The 16,140-nt window shown below is 30.3% G+C and overlaps 1 protein-coding gene across 1 annotated transcript in view; it reads left to right on the forward strand.

The window, feature by feature from the left end:
* The window catches only part of LOC123294266 (G protein-coupled receptor kinase 1), a 67,931-nt gene that overhangs the window by 42,242 nt on the left and 9,549 nt on the right, over positions 1–16,140 (forward strand). Inside the window, exons 4-6 of the mRNA XM_044875390.1 lie at positions 12,863–12,964; positions 13,040–13,114; positions 15,036–15,097. Coding sequence (XP_044731325.1) covers positions 12,863–12,964; positions 13,040–13,114; positions 15,036–15,097 — 239 coding nt within the window. The remainder of the gene's footprint in view (positions 1–12,862; positions 12,965–13,039; positions 13,115–15,035; positions 15,098–16,140) is intronic.

The following is a 16,140-nucleotide window of genomic DNA, read 5'->3' on the forward strand; positions in this document are numbered from 1 at the left end:
TAATTACGATTTTCGTGGTGAAAACAATAACTTTCTGCTCGAAAGTTAGTAATTGATGATAGTATAACAGCAACTCAGTCAGCAACCCATGGTGTTTTTTTTTTTCACCATTGACATCGCACCACATCGATCGTGTCATTCTAATTAAAATTGATAACAAAATATCGTGATTGAAACGAGAGATAAGGCGAGTGTAATAACACTGCATACTGAAACAACCTTATCGATTCATATATTTTTGTTCCCTTTATTTTATAATTATGAATGAAATTGGAAAGATACTTACTTTAAAAAGCATTAGTTCTTTTAACAAAACATAAAAAAGATCATGTTTGTCAAGTGTTTTTCTTTTTTCTTTATACTTATCAATTTTTTTTTCTTCATGTAAATAAAACTTTAGTAAATAAAACTAAGTTAACAGTATATTAAATATAATTTTCTCACTCGGTACCCGATGTATCAAATAAAATTTTCAATCAGACTTATATATTTAAAGGTTTTGCACAGATCCCAAATACTTACAAGTGAAATTTACAAAATTTAAAAAACCCCCGACAAATTTTTGGGGTATGGAACCCTAAACTCGCACTTGAAACATATCTAAGAAGACTCTTCATTAAATTACCGTTTTTCTTAAAGCTTTTTCTAAACTGAACCAATTTTGAAGATCATCGACAATTTTTTAGTTTTTTCTGGTACGGAACCTTAAACTCGCATGTGACACGCATAGCTAAGAACACTCTCCATTAAATTACCTTTCAAACGAAACCAAAAAAATCAAAATCGGTTCATCCGTTTGGGCGCTACGATGCCACAGACAGACAGACACACACACACACATAGCGGTCAACTTATAACATCCCTTTTTTATTAGTTCGGGGGTTAATAAAATAAAGGTTTTGCACAGATCTCAAATTTAAATCTTTCGGTGCAGAACAAAGATAGCAACTTGAAGTGCGAGCTTAGGATTCCGTATCCGAAAAGTTTGTCGGTGGTTTTTGAAATTTTGTAAATTTCACTTGTTATGTTGAGCAAGTAAGAAGATCAAGACCATAGGTATCTTGATCTTGACGATTGTATCTTGGTATTGGACTTGCATTATCAGTTTTAGTTTGGTCTTGCAGAATAAAGTCTTGGTATCGCAGATAGGAGTATTAATCTTAGTCTTGCAAAACAATCTCAGCCTTATCGAATAGCCAGTTCAGTGGGTCGATTAAACTGACCATAAAATGGAAGAAGCGGGTGATGAACTTATTTAACAGAGCTCGCATTTTGATAATAAAATTCAATGATTTGCAAGCGTTGTTCGTTTGTAACGATTCATGGTTAAATTATAGACCAAACTGAAGATGTTTGACAGTGATACAAACAAAACACGAAACGTGCGTGAGCTGTCAAAATCAGTGTTGCCAAAAGGAAAATAGTTAAAAAATCACCCGTTATATGTAATCCGTGCATTTTTTGTGACACAGAGATATGTATAAATGCCAACAATTTTGGTTTGAAAATAGATTCACGACATATCCAAAACTGCGCCAAGGTTCATTATACCTGGAGCTACGTTCTGAATACTTGGTTTTCTGCCAATGTGTATACCATACACTCCCGAGATTAGTGACCGTTTATTCATATTCATCCGATATATCCCTTTTAAGCATGTCTACCCTAAAAACTATGCTGTTACTATAATAATATGAAGTAATGAGGTATCCTTAATTGAATGTTTGTATATCAACTAACAAACTACAACCAGCATCCTAACGAACAAGTTGGTTGACTCACTAACTATGTATGACAAAGACATTAAATTTTTTATATTATTCTTATTATTTTCTTTTTGTAACATTTTTTCTTTTATGATTAGACATAAAATTTTCCTTGAGACATGTTCAAATTATGCGAGGAAATTTACCGAGAAAAATAATTTATTCCGTTTTCACCTATATTGGCTCTATATATAATAGGGTGGTAGGTATATTATAATAATAATTATAATAATATAGGGTGGTTTATATGATTTAAAGTGAAACTTTTTAGTTTTAACCCCCACGCCATTGCGGTGAAGGAGTTTTATATCGTAAAGTAAATCAAAAAACTTTTTTAATATTTTAAAAAGGTCAAAATGCTAAAGCAACCAGGAATTTAAGATATTTTTATAAATAAACTTCTTTATGTTCTCCCCCTCCCTTTCGGGGGTCGAAAAGACTCTCAAAATGATAAAGATCATTTGCAAATTAATACAATGACGTATAAAAGGGTTTTTGAGATCGTTGATCTCGAATTTTCAATCAAATGTTTAATTTGTTACCTCTCCCCTTCTTTTAGCCCACACAAGTAGACCCCCTTAATAAATGGTACTATTTTTTTTAAGGCATGTAAGGGAGTTTTTCAAATTGCTAATCTTGAATTTATGATCAAATGATTCAACTCCACCCCCTCTTTTAGCTTACATACGTAGACCCCGAAAAAAATACCATTTTTTTGGAAATTTCACCCTCGACGCATGTAAGGGAGTTTTGATGGTCGCTGATTTCGAATTTATGATCAAATTGATTCAATTTTTATCCTTCCTACTCCTCTCTCTTTGAACTTACATTAGTAGACCCCCTAATAAATGATACCACTTCCATGCTTAAAAAAGGCTTAAATTTTCAAAAAAATTATATTTTTTGTTGCGGCGGTCTACTTTTGCAAGCTAAAAGAGGTCGAGATTTGGGATCAGCGACTTTAAAAACCGCCTGAGATGCCTTAAATGACAAAAATTTTCAAAAAATGGTATTATTTATTTAGGAGGTCTACTTATGTGGGCTAAAAGTGGTGGAGAAAATAACAAATTAAATATTTTGACTAAATATTAGAGAAAAGCGACCCCAAAAACAACCCTTATACGTCCTTAAAACATAAATACGAGTCTTTCCGATATTTTGTGTTTTAAATTTAATTTTCATTTATGTATCGTTATAAACCATTTTCAAATCAATAAAGAAAATAATAATACGAATCTCGATATTTAGGGTTGTTTACTAAGCGGATCAATGTTAAAAAAGCGGGGGCTCATTTCAGAAATTTGTAGGGGATTCCCAGAGGAAAGTCTAATATGTGCCTTTTGAGAGTTGTCTACTTTCTAGACCTAGTTCCCTCCACTTTTATAGCAAAAAAACCTGTTTTTAGCGGTTTTTAAGACTTTCACCGCCACGGGCTCAACAAATTGAGTTAGAGGTTTGAAAATTAGTACGTAGGTTGTGGTTTTTGGGGGTGTTAACGTCCCGTTTTTATATAACACAAAAGCATGATTTTCGCGGGCTTTAAGGATTGACATACCTCCACAGACCCTCCGAATTTATCTAGAGGATTGAGAGTTCGTATGTAAGATGAGTAAGTATTAAGGATTTGACAATTGGGGGTGATATCTTGTTAAATATAAATATTATGCATTTTCGTAGTAATATCGAATTCTCAATAAGAACATCACAGTAAACTAACACACAGTTTCTCAGTTTTTACAGAAACGATTCGTAGAAATTAGATATTTCTGTGTAAAATATTGAATTACAAATCGTAAATAAACATTAAAATAAAGTATACGGGTATACCAACCTTATTTACATTGAAGCGTATTTTATTTTTACTTTATTATATTTAAAGTATTGTGATCGAAAAAAAAAAATCGATATCGGGGTTTCAACGGAAATACACGTTTTGAGGGTCCCTGATTTCAAAAAAGTGGTTTTTAAAAAATGTTGCGTCCGTCGGTATGTCGGTATGTCTGTTAGTAAGCTGGAGACTTCAATTTTCAACCGATTTTTCTCAAACTCGGTACATAGGTTCAGTTTGGTCATAATTCCAGACGATTTTTTCATTTTTTCCCTCTAGGCCAAAACCGGATTTTTGGGGTTTTCTCAAAAACGGCTCTATCGATTTCGATTAAACTTGGCACAAGGCTAGACCTTAAAGTGTTCCTAAGATAGGTATAAGCCACATATCCGAGAAAATTCGAGAAGACCCACACCCTAGGGAAAACCTTTCCAAATACAGGAAAATGGGATTTTCTAGGGAGAGGCTTAGGGGACAGCAGTGAAACTTCGTATCAGGGTTTATATCAACAAGGTCCTAGGTTTGATATAACTCTCCTCTGGGACCCTCTCCTTGGAGCCGTGGAGCTGGAGTAACTTTTGTAACTTGGTAATCTTTGCTTAACCTCACCTTTTCCAAACTACATCCTTCTAAATATTATATTAAATCCAATAAATATCTAAGCCTGTTCCTCATTATTTGTTTTTAAATAATTCTTACAATTGGCTGCTTTCAATAAAAATATTACAAGAAAAATATATCAATTTTATAATATAATAAAGTCTTATTTGTATTGAATCCAATGTGGTTGCCAACATAAAGGGCACCCAAAATATTCTACTAAGGTTTAAGTGAATATATACGTTTTAAATTTTAGCTAAAATAAATTTTTAGATAAATAAATAATTTTTTAATTCTATCAATATATTTTTCTAACGTTTATAAAAAAATTACTTTACAAAAATTTGGCAACGCTAGCCGATAATGTCGTATATAATTATTGCCGTTTATAAGGTAAGGTATCAGAATTTTTTAGAATAATCCTAATGTATTTTCTTTGAAATCGTTATGGTCAATTTTACTGTGAACAAATAATAAGACGATAAATTATCAAATATCTGGATAGACATATTAATTTATATACTTTAGATAGTTACATCATTTAATTTCGTAGAAGATGTTAAAAGGACACAATTGATGTAACGACAACACAATAAATGTAATTCTATAAAACATTTAATTATGAAGTTGACATTTTAGGATTGCTCGAAAATACTACGCTTAAATATTTTTTTCATAATAAAAATAAATATAATTCGGTAGGGTGGGACTAGTAGATCAGGTTTTTACTTTTGGGGTTGTAGTAACGAAGGGTCGTTTTGATCTATTTACACCACTATCGAGGCAAATTGAACAGGAGTAAGAAGTGCGACTAGAACATTAAAGTCTACAGTACAGAGGATGTATGACTTCGAGACTAACACACTCACAAAACTTCACGAGTGGCTTTATTTTAGTGTAACCTAAAACATTTTTATTTACGAAAACTTTGGAAATTGGGGCGTTAGCATAATAAAACATATCGTCGTTGAACTGACGTAGGTCTGAGAAAACGGCTCATGAAATATGTAGGCCAGTATGTACATACTGGCCTACATGGGAGTAAATCGAAAAAGCACAAGAATATGACTTTTTTGAGTACACTCAGGCAAACATTTGATATACACCCTTAAAATTCTACTGGCGCGGAGTCGATTCTCAGGTCAAATGCTTTATTAGATATATTTTTAGATATACATAAATTAAAAAGTTTTGAAAATTACATTCGAATTGGGACATCATTTTGAATCTGGCAATTGCCCTAATTCCAAATTGACAAAATAAACGTGTCTTTTTGTATAAATTTTCGAATTCTTTTAAAAAGTTTTCTCGTGTGATTCCTCGGTTGTATAAGAAAGCTTTTACAATATATAATATTATATATATATATACATTACATATATATTTATATGTTCATAAATAATAATTATACGTATTTACTTTAGTGAAATTGCATGTCGGTCGGTCACCACTCACCGTACAGAATTCGAACAAGAAAGAGTCATTGCATTAATTATTAAAAACTCTTCTATACATAATGCTTTTTGTAGGTAATTTCTTCTATACTTAACTAAAATACTTTTAAATATATATAGTTATATAAGAGATGCACTTATAACAACTACCCTTTGTCGTAACGTAAGTACGTGTGAATAATATACAGTTTGTTTGTTGTTACGTAAGCTAGAAATACCTCAGGGCCTGAGCTAGAAATACGTCATATAGAGTAGCACCGTGAATCAATCTGTGTTTCTCAGCTGATATTAATTGATATTTATTGAGCACAGTGGCGGATTAAAGAAAAAAGGACCAGTGGGCAAAATCTGTGAATAGGGCCGTTAAATTCTTCATTTGATGAGCCATAACTCCATTAAGATAAAACTTTACAGAAAAGTACATCAATCTTAAAAGATTTATTTTTTGTACATGTATTTTATTTTAATACATTACAATTTTTATAATTAATAATTATCACAAAATACAAAAAATTTATTATCCTTATCTTATTAGTATCATATCTTAGTCAATTTTTATGCTAGAGCCGTATATCAAAAAGAAAAATATGCAAAATTATGCTAGCTATAAGTTTCTCCCCCTATAACCCCTTGCATAGGGGTTACACTTTTGTAATGTACACGTTTTGCTCTTTTATTTGATACCCAAATTGGATATATTTGAAAATATTCGATTATTAACTTTCTGGCTCCAACTTTCCACGAACGTTAAAAATAGAGAAAAAATAATCCTTAAAGCTGGTTGTAAATCATGTCAATTTTTAACCTTAATCGATGCACAACCTTTTAAATTTTTGAAGCACATCTCTTTCAACTCCTTACTCTACTATATTATGGATGTATTATACATAAAAATCATTTTCTTGAATCGCTCTATCTATTTAAAAAACCGCATCGAAACTGCATGGTTTTTAAGATCTAATCATACATAAGGATTAGAGACAGAGAAATGGAAGCGCCTTTGTTTTATACTATATATTGATTAACCTATATGACACTCCTTATTAAAAGTAACCTTAGGGCGCATACTAACTGCGTGCGTCTAAAATTCATGATGCTCACCTAAGAACTATGTTTAAAATTCGAAAATTGTAGTTCAGGTTTTGCACTTAAATTCCGATTTTACAATAGACATACTGTATATTATTATTGACAGTTAAATATTATCATTTATATTTTAAAAACTACTTAGTTAAGAGAGTAAGAATAAGCTACTGCTTTCTCGTATAGAAATGAATATATGTTTGAACTATACTATAAGCGTAAACTTTAGAGCTTCTTTTAATGTGTACGATCGTTTAGTGAGCAGAAGAGAGCTTTATTAAATATTTATAAATGAATGAAGATGGTACCATCTCTTTTTATGTTTCGTTTTTACCTCTGTATACAGGCTAACGAAGACGGCTATAGGGATGGCATGTTCAATTTAAAAAAGTAGTTTTTTTTTTCAATGAAATAATAATTCGAAATGTTGCATTGACGTTTTACGATGTATCGTTAAAAACTATGACGTCCACCGCATCTATCGCCTTCGAAGACCACATAAAAGAATGTTTCTTTGCAGTTGGGTTATGGAACATAGCTTTATAACCATAGCTTTAAGTCATGGAGGATCCTTATTTCATACTGTGTTTTCCATTTTTATTTTTACAAAATTAACACCTTGTATATGGAAAAGGACACTTTCATGGCTCCAAGTGTATTGAGAAATTATCATTATTTTAACGTTATCTAGTATTTACTGAAGTCCTGCTGTTATAATCTAGACCATCCTGTATACTTTAATAAGATATTTAGTATAAAAAAATATTTAGTACAGGTGTTTATAAAATCGTATAATTAGTTCGCTTTTTTTACTTCATTTCTGTATACTTTTTATGTATCTGTCTATCCATAGCGCTTTGTCTAGAGTAGTCAATCCATCCGTACGCTTTACGTAAACGTAATTACTCAACAACTATGACATTAATCTGAATTACGTGATCTTTTAAAATTCGACCTTTGCTCATTACTGATAAGAGATCAATGCCGCATTTACCATTTAGGAACAATGATTTTCACATTTAAAAGAACGTCCCAAACCGAGGTTTCCGTGTGGGGGTCCCAAGTAGATTTACGAGGATTAAAAAAACAGTTACTTAAGGGGGCCTCCACCAAAAATCGTCAACAATTATAAATGGACACTGTAAGACATAGAGACATGGTTTTCTTCATAGAAAAGTTTTAGGCTTTGTTCAAAATTCTTAAAGAGGATGAAATTTCTAATAAAAAATCTTTCTCCCGGGACTCCCATTACTTAAAATTTTAGTTTAACGCTGAAAATAGGTCTTTTAGCGTCTTTTTTAAATTAATGTTATATCGTCAAAAACGAGGTATTAAATATTAATTTAAAAATTTGAAAAAATTATGGTGTATTCTAAATATTACTAATTTATTATCGTTGGAAATTTACCTTAAAGTTCTTCTAGACAATTGTTTATTTGTTAATTTGTAATAATATTTTCAGCGTTAAATTAAGATTATAAATAATGAAGATAGAATCTTTCTTTTATATTATTTTAATATTTTAGGAAATATTGGCGAATAACGAAATACCTTTTTTGTCATATTTAATTGTTTATAACTTTGAAATTTTTTATGTGCAATGTGCTGAAAAATGCTGACTTTCTAGACATCATTCCGAATCCAACGAGGTATCACACGTATTTTTACGACCAGTATTTCTATATTTCAACAATTTGAACTTTTTGAACTATACTACTTTGTATCTTAAGATTGTTTCATACTTAGAATTATTCAAATTCGATTTTTCTGAAATTTTGTGCAGTAGTATACATAGACTTGAAATATTGAATCATGCAAAATTTTGGAACTTTTTCACTGAACGTTTTGAAATTACGCGAATTTGAGAAAAATTTAATGTAACATTACTCCTTATGGCGTAAACATAAATCGTGCACTTAAAAGAAAAGTACAAATAGATTTTATGTTTTTATCTAATAAATAATAAAAAAAGAAATGATTTATAAAAAAAAAAAATTATGTCATAATAAACATATAATATTAATGTCACCGGATTTTTAAGAATCGATAGTTTATAATAAATCTAGTTAGATTGTAAAATAACGATAGATTGTTAACCAACTATAAGATTTACAGTCAATGAAATACAATGAGCGCTTATTGATTGAATAAGTCATTATTCTATAATGAAGTGAGTGAAACGGAGTCTGGGTTCGAAGTGGAACGTAAAGTGATAAATAATCATAGTTACTTTGAAAATCTACAATTTACCATAAAGTTACAAAAGTATTTTAGTGGAGTCAAAGAAAATGATAAGAATTATGAAAGGGTAAAATTAGTTAGTTAAAAGTATAATTGAACAAGTGAAAACAAACAATTGACTGAGTTAATTGTTGAAATACCATGCATAGACAGTGTTGATTACTATATCACATTACACATGCATCCATGTCACACATACATAACTAATATAACTGATATTCCCATATAATACATACTATACAATTTACGCCTAATTTGCTCCCTCACGGGTAAACTTTGATGTTGACGAAAAAATGTTTCAAACAAAAGTTGTTTATTTTTTGATAAGGAACATTTTTTACACTTAACCTTTTGTTTTATCTCTTACGGTTTACAAGATGGGTCCTACGGACCCAGGACCAAATGGACCTATGTGGCTCATTTACGAACTCGACCTCACTTTTACGTGCTGAGTACGCTGTAAAAATTTCAGCTTGATATCTTTTTTCGTTTTTGAGTTATCGTGTCGACAGACGGACGGACGGACAGACGGACAATCGAAAATGGACTAATTAGGTGATTTTATGAACACCTATACCAAAATTTTGTGCGTAGCATCAATATTTTTAAGCGTTACAAACTTGGAACTAAACTTATTATACCATGCCTATTACATATAGGCATGGTATAAAAAATATAAAACTTTAATTACCTTTAGTTCTATCAAGGAAATCAACCATCTGATAAACAATGATAAACATGGTAAATATATGTTTCATCTTTCCTTTCCTACTAACAGCGTCACGTGATTTATAAACGACGCCTAAGTGGTACTCTTAGACCATTAAGTACAAGTTTTTAATTCTACTAAAACAAAAACGTTAAATTGTAAATCTTATTATTCATTCTCAATCTATCGCCTGTTTACAATATAACTAGATTTATTATAAACTAACAGTTTAAAATCCGGTGACATAAACATAAGAATAGATTGAAGATTTTAATATAAGTTTTTATTTTATGAATATATGTTATAGAAAAAGTTGATCCTCTAGTAAGAGTTGACTCTTCCTAGGTGAAATCGATTGTTACTAGTATTTTCTGTAAAAGTTTATTAAAACCGAAAAGTATGTTGAGATTTGATCAACATGTACTAGTCAGAGTTAACTATAACTAGGTAAACTTTGACTGTCTTGAGATAGTAAAAGTTAACTTTTTGCAAGGAAACGGGCTAATAAAAAACAAAAAAGAATTTCAAAACCTTTAACAGTAAGTGTACATCAAAAGAGAATTACTATACGTAATTCCAATACGTTAACATAGAAAGTTACTATATAATAAGAAAAAAGATGAGGTTATACGGACATTAACGCGTGTTTAGCGTGAGTCTCACTTTAACATGATTTAGAAAAGATGATTAGCGTTAACAGAATATTATCTAAGTTTTTTGAACTTTTCTCAAATTTTCTAAGGATCAGTGAATGAACGAAATCACAGAGTTAACCAAAAAGGCAAAAAACCTACTGACCCGTAATAACTCGTCCCTATTAAAAGCATGGCCAGCCCGTGGATCAAAGTCAACTATGCAAACACACATACTACACACATGAAGAATTGCTTGCTACATCAGATTTGACGAGTTCATGAGTTATAAGCCCCAAAACGACAAATTCGCCCTTTACGAATACCAGTTGCAAGTCTCTGTCTTTTTAATGGTCACCTACGGGTACCTATTACTCGCCTCCAAAAGTGTTTTGCATTTTAATGAAATGCAAGGTTCAACTGCTTAGGTACTGCGCTATAAACAATAATAATTTTTACCCCGATTATACTATGACGAAGGTCATGTGTTTGAGCGGTTTGTATGTATGTTCATCGTTTCTCTCGTGTCTTCTAAACTACTCATTATAATGTGAGGAATCGTTAATAGCGTCTTGATCGTCCGCTGGTTATAGCTATGTAACTACACATTAAAGTTAATATGTCGCCCTATAGACGACATAAAGCTATGATCGAAAAACAAATTGCGATTAAATGATAGCGTGTTAGGTATCAAAGGAAAGGACGTAATTGGCACTTTTCAAAAATATATATATTGTTATACTTTATCACGAAATTATAACCACGAAATAGTTTAAAATGCATGTATATTCGTCTGTTTCCTCCTACCTGCTAAACTACTTATCATAATTTTACAAATAAGGTATCGTTGAAAGCGTCTTGATCGTCCGCTGGTTATAGGCTACATAAAGTTACTATCGAAGAAAAAATTTCGATATGGCCCACAACTTATCATAACAATTTCAAATGAAAATATTTTCTTGTTTTCATACTTTTAAGAGCGTGATTCTGTATTTGTTGGCTTTTAGTTTTTTAACTTTATTTTATTTATTTAAAAAACAAAATCCCCAACCAAATTACATAAATGGGGTGAGGTAATCCAAGAGTCTTGAAATAAGTTTGCGTGTTCATATATGTAGACATAAACGAAGGTACTAAATATCTAGTAGTGATACCTACCCTAAAACCTAATAATGTGAATGTAAAAAAATCAGATGTGCATTTGTCAACCAACCTCTGAAAGTAGATGTAGTCTTTATATATAGAGGTTTAAGAGTCTGTTCACACCAGATTCTTTTGTATTATTTTTTAAATATTTTTTCCATCAATGGTAAAACGCTTACTCATATGAATTGTTATGAATGTACGTACGCTATGTTTGTATTCAACTTAAATTTATTTATATTTTAAATTATCTCTTTTATTCAAATTTTGACCATGGCTTTATTTTAATTTTAATATTATTGTTAGAACAAATACCCAAATATGTTGCTCAAATATTAGTTATTGTACTATTACTATTGAATATCTGAGTCTAAATATAGGGTAATTTGCCAATTTATCGTTAAACTGGAGACATCATTGTGGTTACTGGACTAATTCTAAATATTTATAATCAACAGAGCCTAAATGGCCGAGCGGTTTGTCTATTAAGACTTAGGTTACGGGTTCGAATCCAGGCACCGGCAGTGTTAACAATTAAAAGGGGCGGTAGAATTGATCACATAGTCGTCGTTTGAATAAGAACGAAGTAACCGAATCCACTCACATCAAAATGTAATTGTAAATATGTATGTAGTTAAAAATAAAGATTAACAAATAATTAGGTTTAACGGAGGCTAAACCCCCACAACCATTATATTTATAATCAACAATCTCAGGCACTCAAAAAGCTTGAGGGGGGGGGGGTGTTGTAGGCTACAATCAGCTTTATAAATGAATAATTATTCGGATGTTACTGCACTATTTTCTCATTTATTTCTTAATTTTGTGAAAAATTGAACGGATCACTAAAATATCCTACTCTCTCCCGAACATTGTTTCTGTGTATTCTCCTGTTAACTGGTTCTCTAAACATCTAGACTAGCCGAAAACTGGAAATCTATTTCTTACAAGAAAATTCTATACTATATAACTTATCTCTAAAATAACAAAATTTGATTTGGGGGGGAGGGAGGCTTAAAACATGAATACTCGAAAAATGTTTTTGTTTTGTCTATTGATCCAATATTGGTCTTTATTAATTTAAACTTTCTATGCAAAAGAGCAACTTCTTTACTACAGTACCTACATGGAGCCTCGACAAAAAATTGTCAGTCACAGAGCCAAATATCAAAAAATAAAAGACATTACTCGTTAAGTTGTTCTTTTAGATTATACAACTATTCGCTGTGTAGAATGCCCCCAAAAAATTCTTTATCTTTATCCCTCTACTTTAAAATCGTTTTTAAAAAACTCTCTAAATAAAAATTTTCTAAATAATATTAAGTTACTATTTTTGTAAATAAAAAAGTGAAAAATAATTTCGTCCAAAAAGTTATGCTCTACAATTAATAATTTTTTAATTTCAGATAAAACAATACGAAAAATTGGAATGTCCAGAAGAAAAAAGAAAATTAGCAAGAGAAATTTATGATAATTTTATAATGAAAGAATTATTAGCACGATCGCACGTAAGTTTATATTAAATTTTAGACAAATCTTAAAATTTTAACTGTTAAATTTGCACGGTAATTAATTTTTTACAGGATTACTCCAAAGAATCCGTAGCACATGTTCAAAAATATTTAATGAAAAACGAAGTACCGCCTAATTTATTTGAGGTATGTATATTTTTTTCCCTAGAATGAAATGATATAATCTTTTATTTATAAAATCTGTGTAAATTTTTTGGAACTTGAAACAAACCAAAAATTTCTTTTGCCTTTATTCTATGCTAATAAAAAAATAAATCAATTTGCCGGACAACAACACGCCGGACTCTCAAATCGCATTTGAACAATTTTTTTACTTGTTACAAATAATTCCAAAATATATGCACCAATTTTATACCTAATATTCTTAATTTTCAAATGACTTTAAAGTTGAATTAACAAACTATTCTTTCATAAAATACGTAGCCTTCGTTTTAACGTTATTCTTCATCGTCAAGGCGTCTTTACAAATTCCCATGATTATAATATAACAATATTTAACATTCAGACATTCTATTCATTCTATCTCTTGCATTCTTATCTTTACCATTTTTTAGTTAGTTTGAGGGTAAATTTTCTATTTTTAATAAGTTGAAGTTCGAAATAACAGTTACTTTTATTCACAAGCTCATTTTTTGTTACGACCATTGATACAAACACAATTGAACAGCGACCATCTGTGTCTCTTGATTAATGTTTTGTTTGAAAAAATGAGAAAAATTTGGGTCCCAAAAATAGTACGATTTTCAGAAAACGTGCCAGAATCTATTTATCTGACAGATTCATAATCAGCGACCAAAAATACCTCCTAGATAACAGTTAAATACTTAGTTTTCTAGTTCCAATTGTCAGGCCAGAGGCCGTCTCATTGTCCAAAAGATTGGAGTAAAATTTGCGTTCAGCGACTGGCCAAGTGGGGCCAAAATATAGATCGTGTGAGGCTAGTTTTATTAAAGATCCATCCATTTATTGGGCAGCCTGTTAAAATCATGATTTTAATACTTTTTCAATAATATTGACCGTGGGATTGATAGTTTTCGAGCTATTGGAAAAAATTTCTTTGCCTAGACGCTTCTTTTATTAATAATTATTTTAAATCAGGGATTCCCGTTGTAGGCCTACGTGTTTTAATCGAGTAAGCATTAGCCATTAATGTTTCCTTGTCAGATATACTTCATTGGACTAAAATTGAATTATTTTGCTTAGATATTTGATATTAATAATAATGTTTCCATTTATTAATCAAAATAAATTATTCAATTCGCGTATTTATTTAATAAAATTACGTAGGTACAATGTTGTTATAAAACAAATAAATTTTTTTTTTAAACATTGGTACAAATGATTTATATATGAATAAAACATATACAGGATGTTACAATTGTATCGGAATAGCAAAAGAACTTGAAAAATAATTAATTATTTTAGCAAACAAAAGCACATTTTACATATATTTACAAACTTACAATATTACAAACTTTTTGCCATTTGTTTCTGGGTATTGGTCATCCTATTAGCTCATTGGTAAAGAGGTTGGTTAGGGTAGCAGGCTCGATTCCCGCCGTCGCAACAAAATTAATTTAATTAATAGTTGTGATGGGCTGGTGTAGTGCATGGTTTGTGCAGGAAGGAGGTACACTCAGCCTCTGAAATTGAGGATCTGATAAATGAAATTATCAGCGGAAAGGTGGTAAAACACATATATGGTATCACAATTGCATCTATAGCCTAAGTGTGTCCTTCGTGGACAGCCAATATAACCTAATCTAATCTAATCTTCTGGGTATTGTGTTGCCAATGACTTCCTTTTAATTAAAATCGCTGGCATACAAAAATGGAAGTGCGAAAATCGAAAACCTATATTTCCATAAATTTAATACTCGAGACAAAGTTAAAAACTTTATCAATTCTCCAAATGATAGGAAAATAGAATCATAGAAATTTCCCACCAAGAATAGTTTTTTATTTTAAAAAATAAATTTAAATTAAAATAAATAAAAAAACATTGAATTATTTAACTTAATTTTCAGTTATTTTGTATTTATTACAGCCTTACATTGAAGAAATATTTAATCACTTAAGGGGAGAGCCATTTAAAAAGTTTTTAGAAAGGTGAGCGTAAGGTAACTGTAACAATTACATTTTATTTTTGTTTTATTTTTTTTTATTTTTTTCATTATGTTCTTTAAATTTTCCAAAGTTTTTATAATTTTTTAATACATTTTCTTTTTTACTATTACTATTTATTTTCTTATATTAATTTTTAATTATTTAAAATTAATTTTAAATTCTTTAAAATACAATTCCTTTAGAAGAGTAGAAGAAAAGATGGACAAATAAAGCTGAAAATTATCTTGATTACTTAACTCTTAAAAATAGGACTCAATTGAATCGTTTATAAAAAAAAAAAAAAAAAAAAAAAAATTCCTTGAAACAAAAAACATTCCAACTAGAGCAAGAAAAACAAATTGTGAATCCTAAATAGGTAATATAGTGAAAACCTTTGATTTGATTGATACGGCGGCGCTCTTATTTCAGATTTCATAAAAAAAAGTATATACCTACATACCAGAAAGTAAATGCGATCATGTGTGATAGAATTTATCGTAGAATATTTAAAATCAAAAAACCAAAATTTATCTTAAATTGATGAAAGGCAGTTTTTCTGATTATTTTAAAGCATGAATTTGTTTTTAAACATAAGTGAAACTGTTTTGATTTGAAAACAGTAGCTATATTGTGAAATCAAAAATTGCTGAAAATAAGATTTTTCAACTTAATGACGGATTTATAACGTTAACAAACAAGATAATAACATTAAATATTCAAACTTATATAGTCCTCCTACGTCCAAAGAAATTTTTCAGATTTACGCTTAAAGAATCAAAAAAAATAATAATGAGAAAATTTTCATTTTAAAATGGATCTCTGTCTTTTTTGGATTTAGGAAAAAATAGACTCGGAAAAAACAGATCGAAAAAAATTTCAGTAATAGCGTCTCATTTTTTAACGCAAGAGCTTAAAACTTCAGAACCCCACCAACTCCTCTATAGTCGACAAACTCAGACCAACCAACTCGTAATTACAACAATACTCCGGGTCTATAATATAAACTTGCCAGTCTATTTTTTCCGGTTACCAACTGTTAAACACCC

This window comes from Chrysoperla carnea, chromosome 2, assembly GCF_905475395.1.
Source record: "Chrysoperla carnea chromosome 2, inChrCarn1.1, whole genome shotgun sequence".
NCBI lineage: Eukaryota > Metazoa > Arthropoda > Insecta > Neuroptera > Chrysopidae > Chrysoperla > Chrysoperla carnea.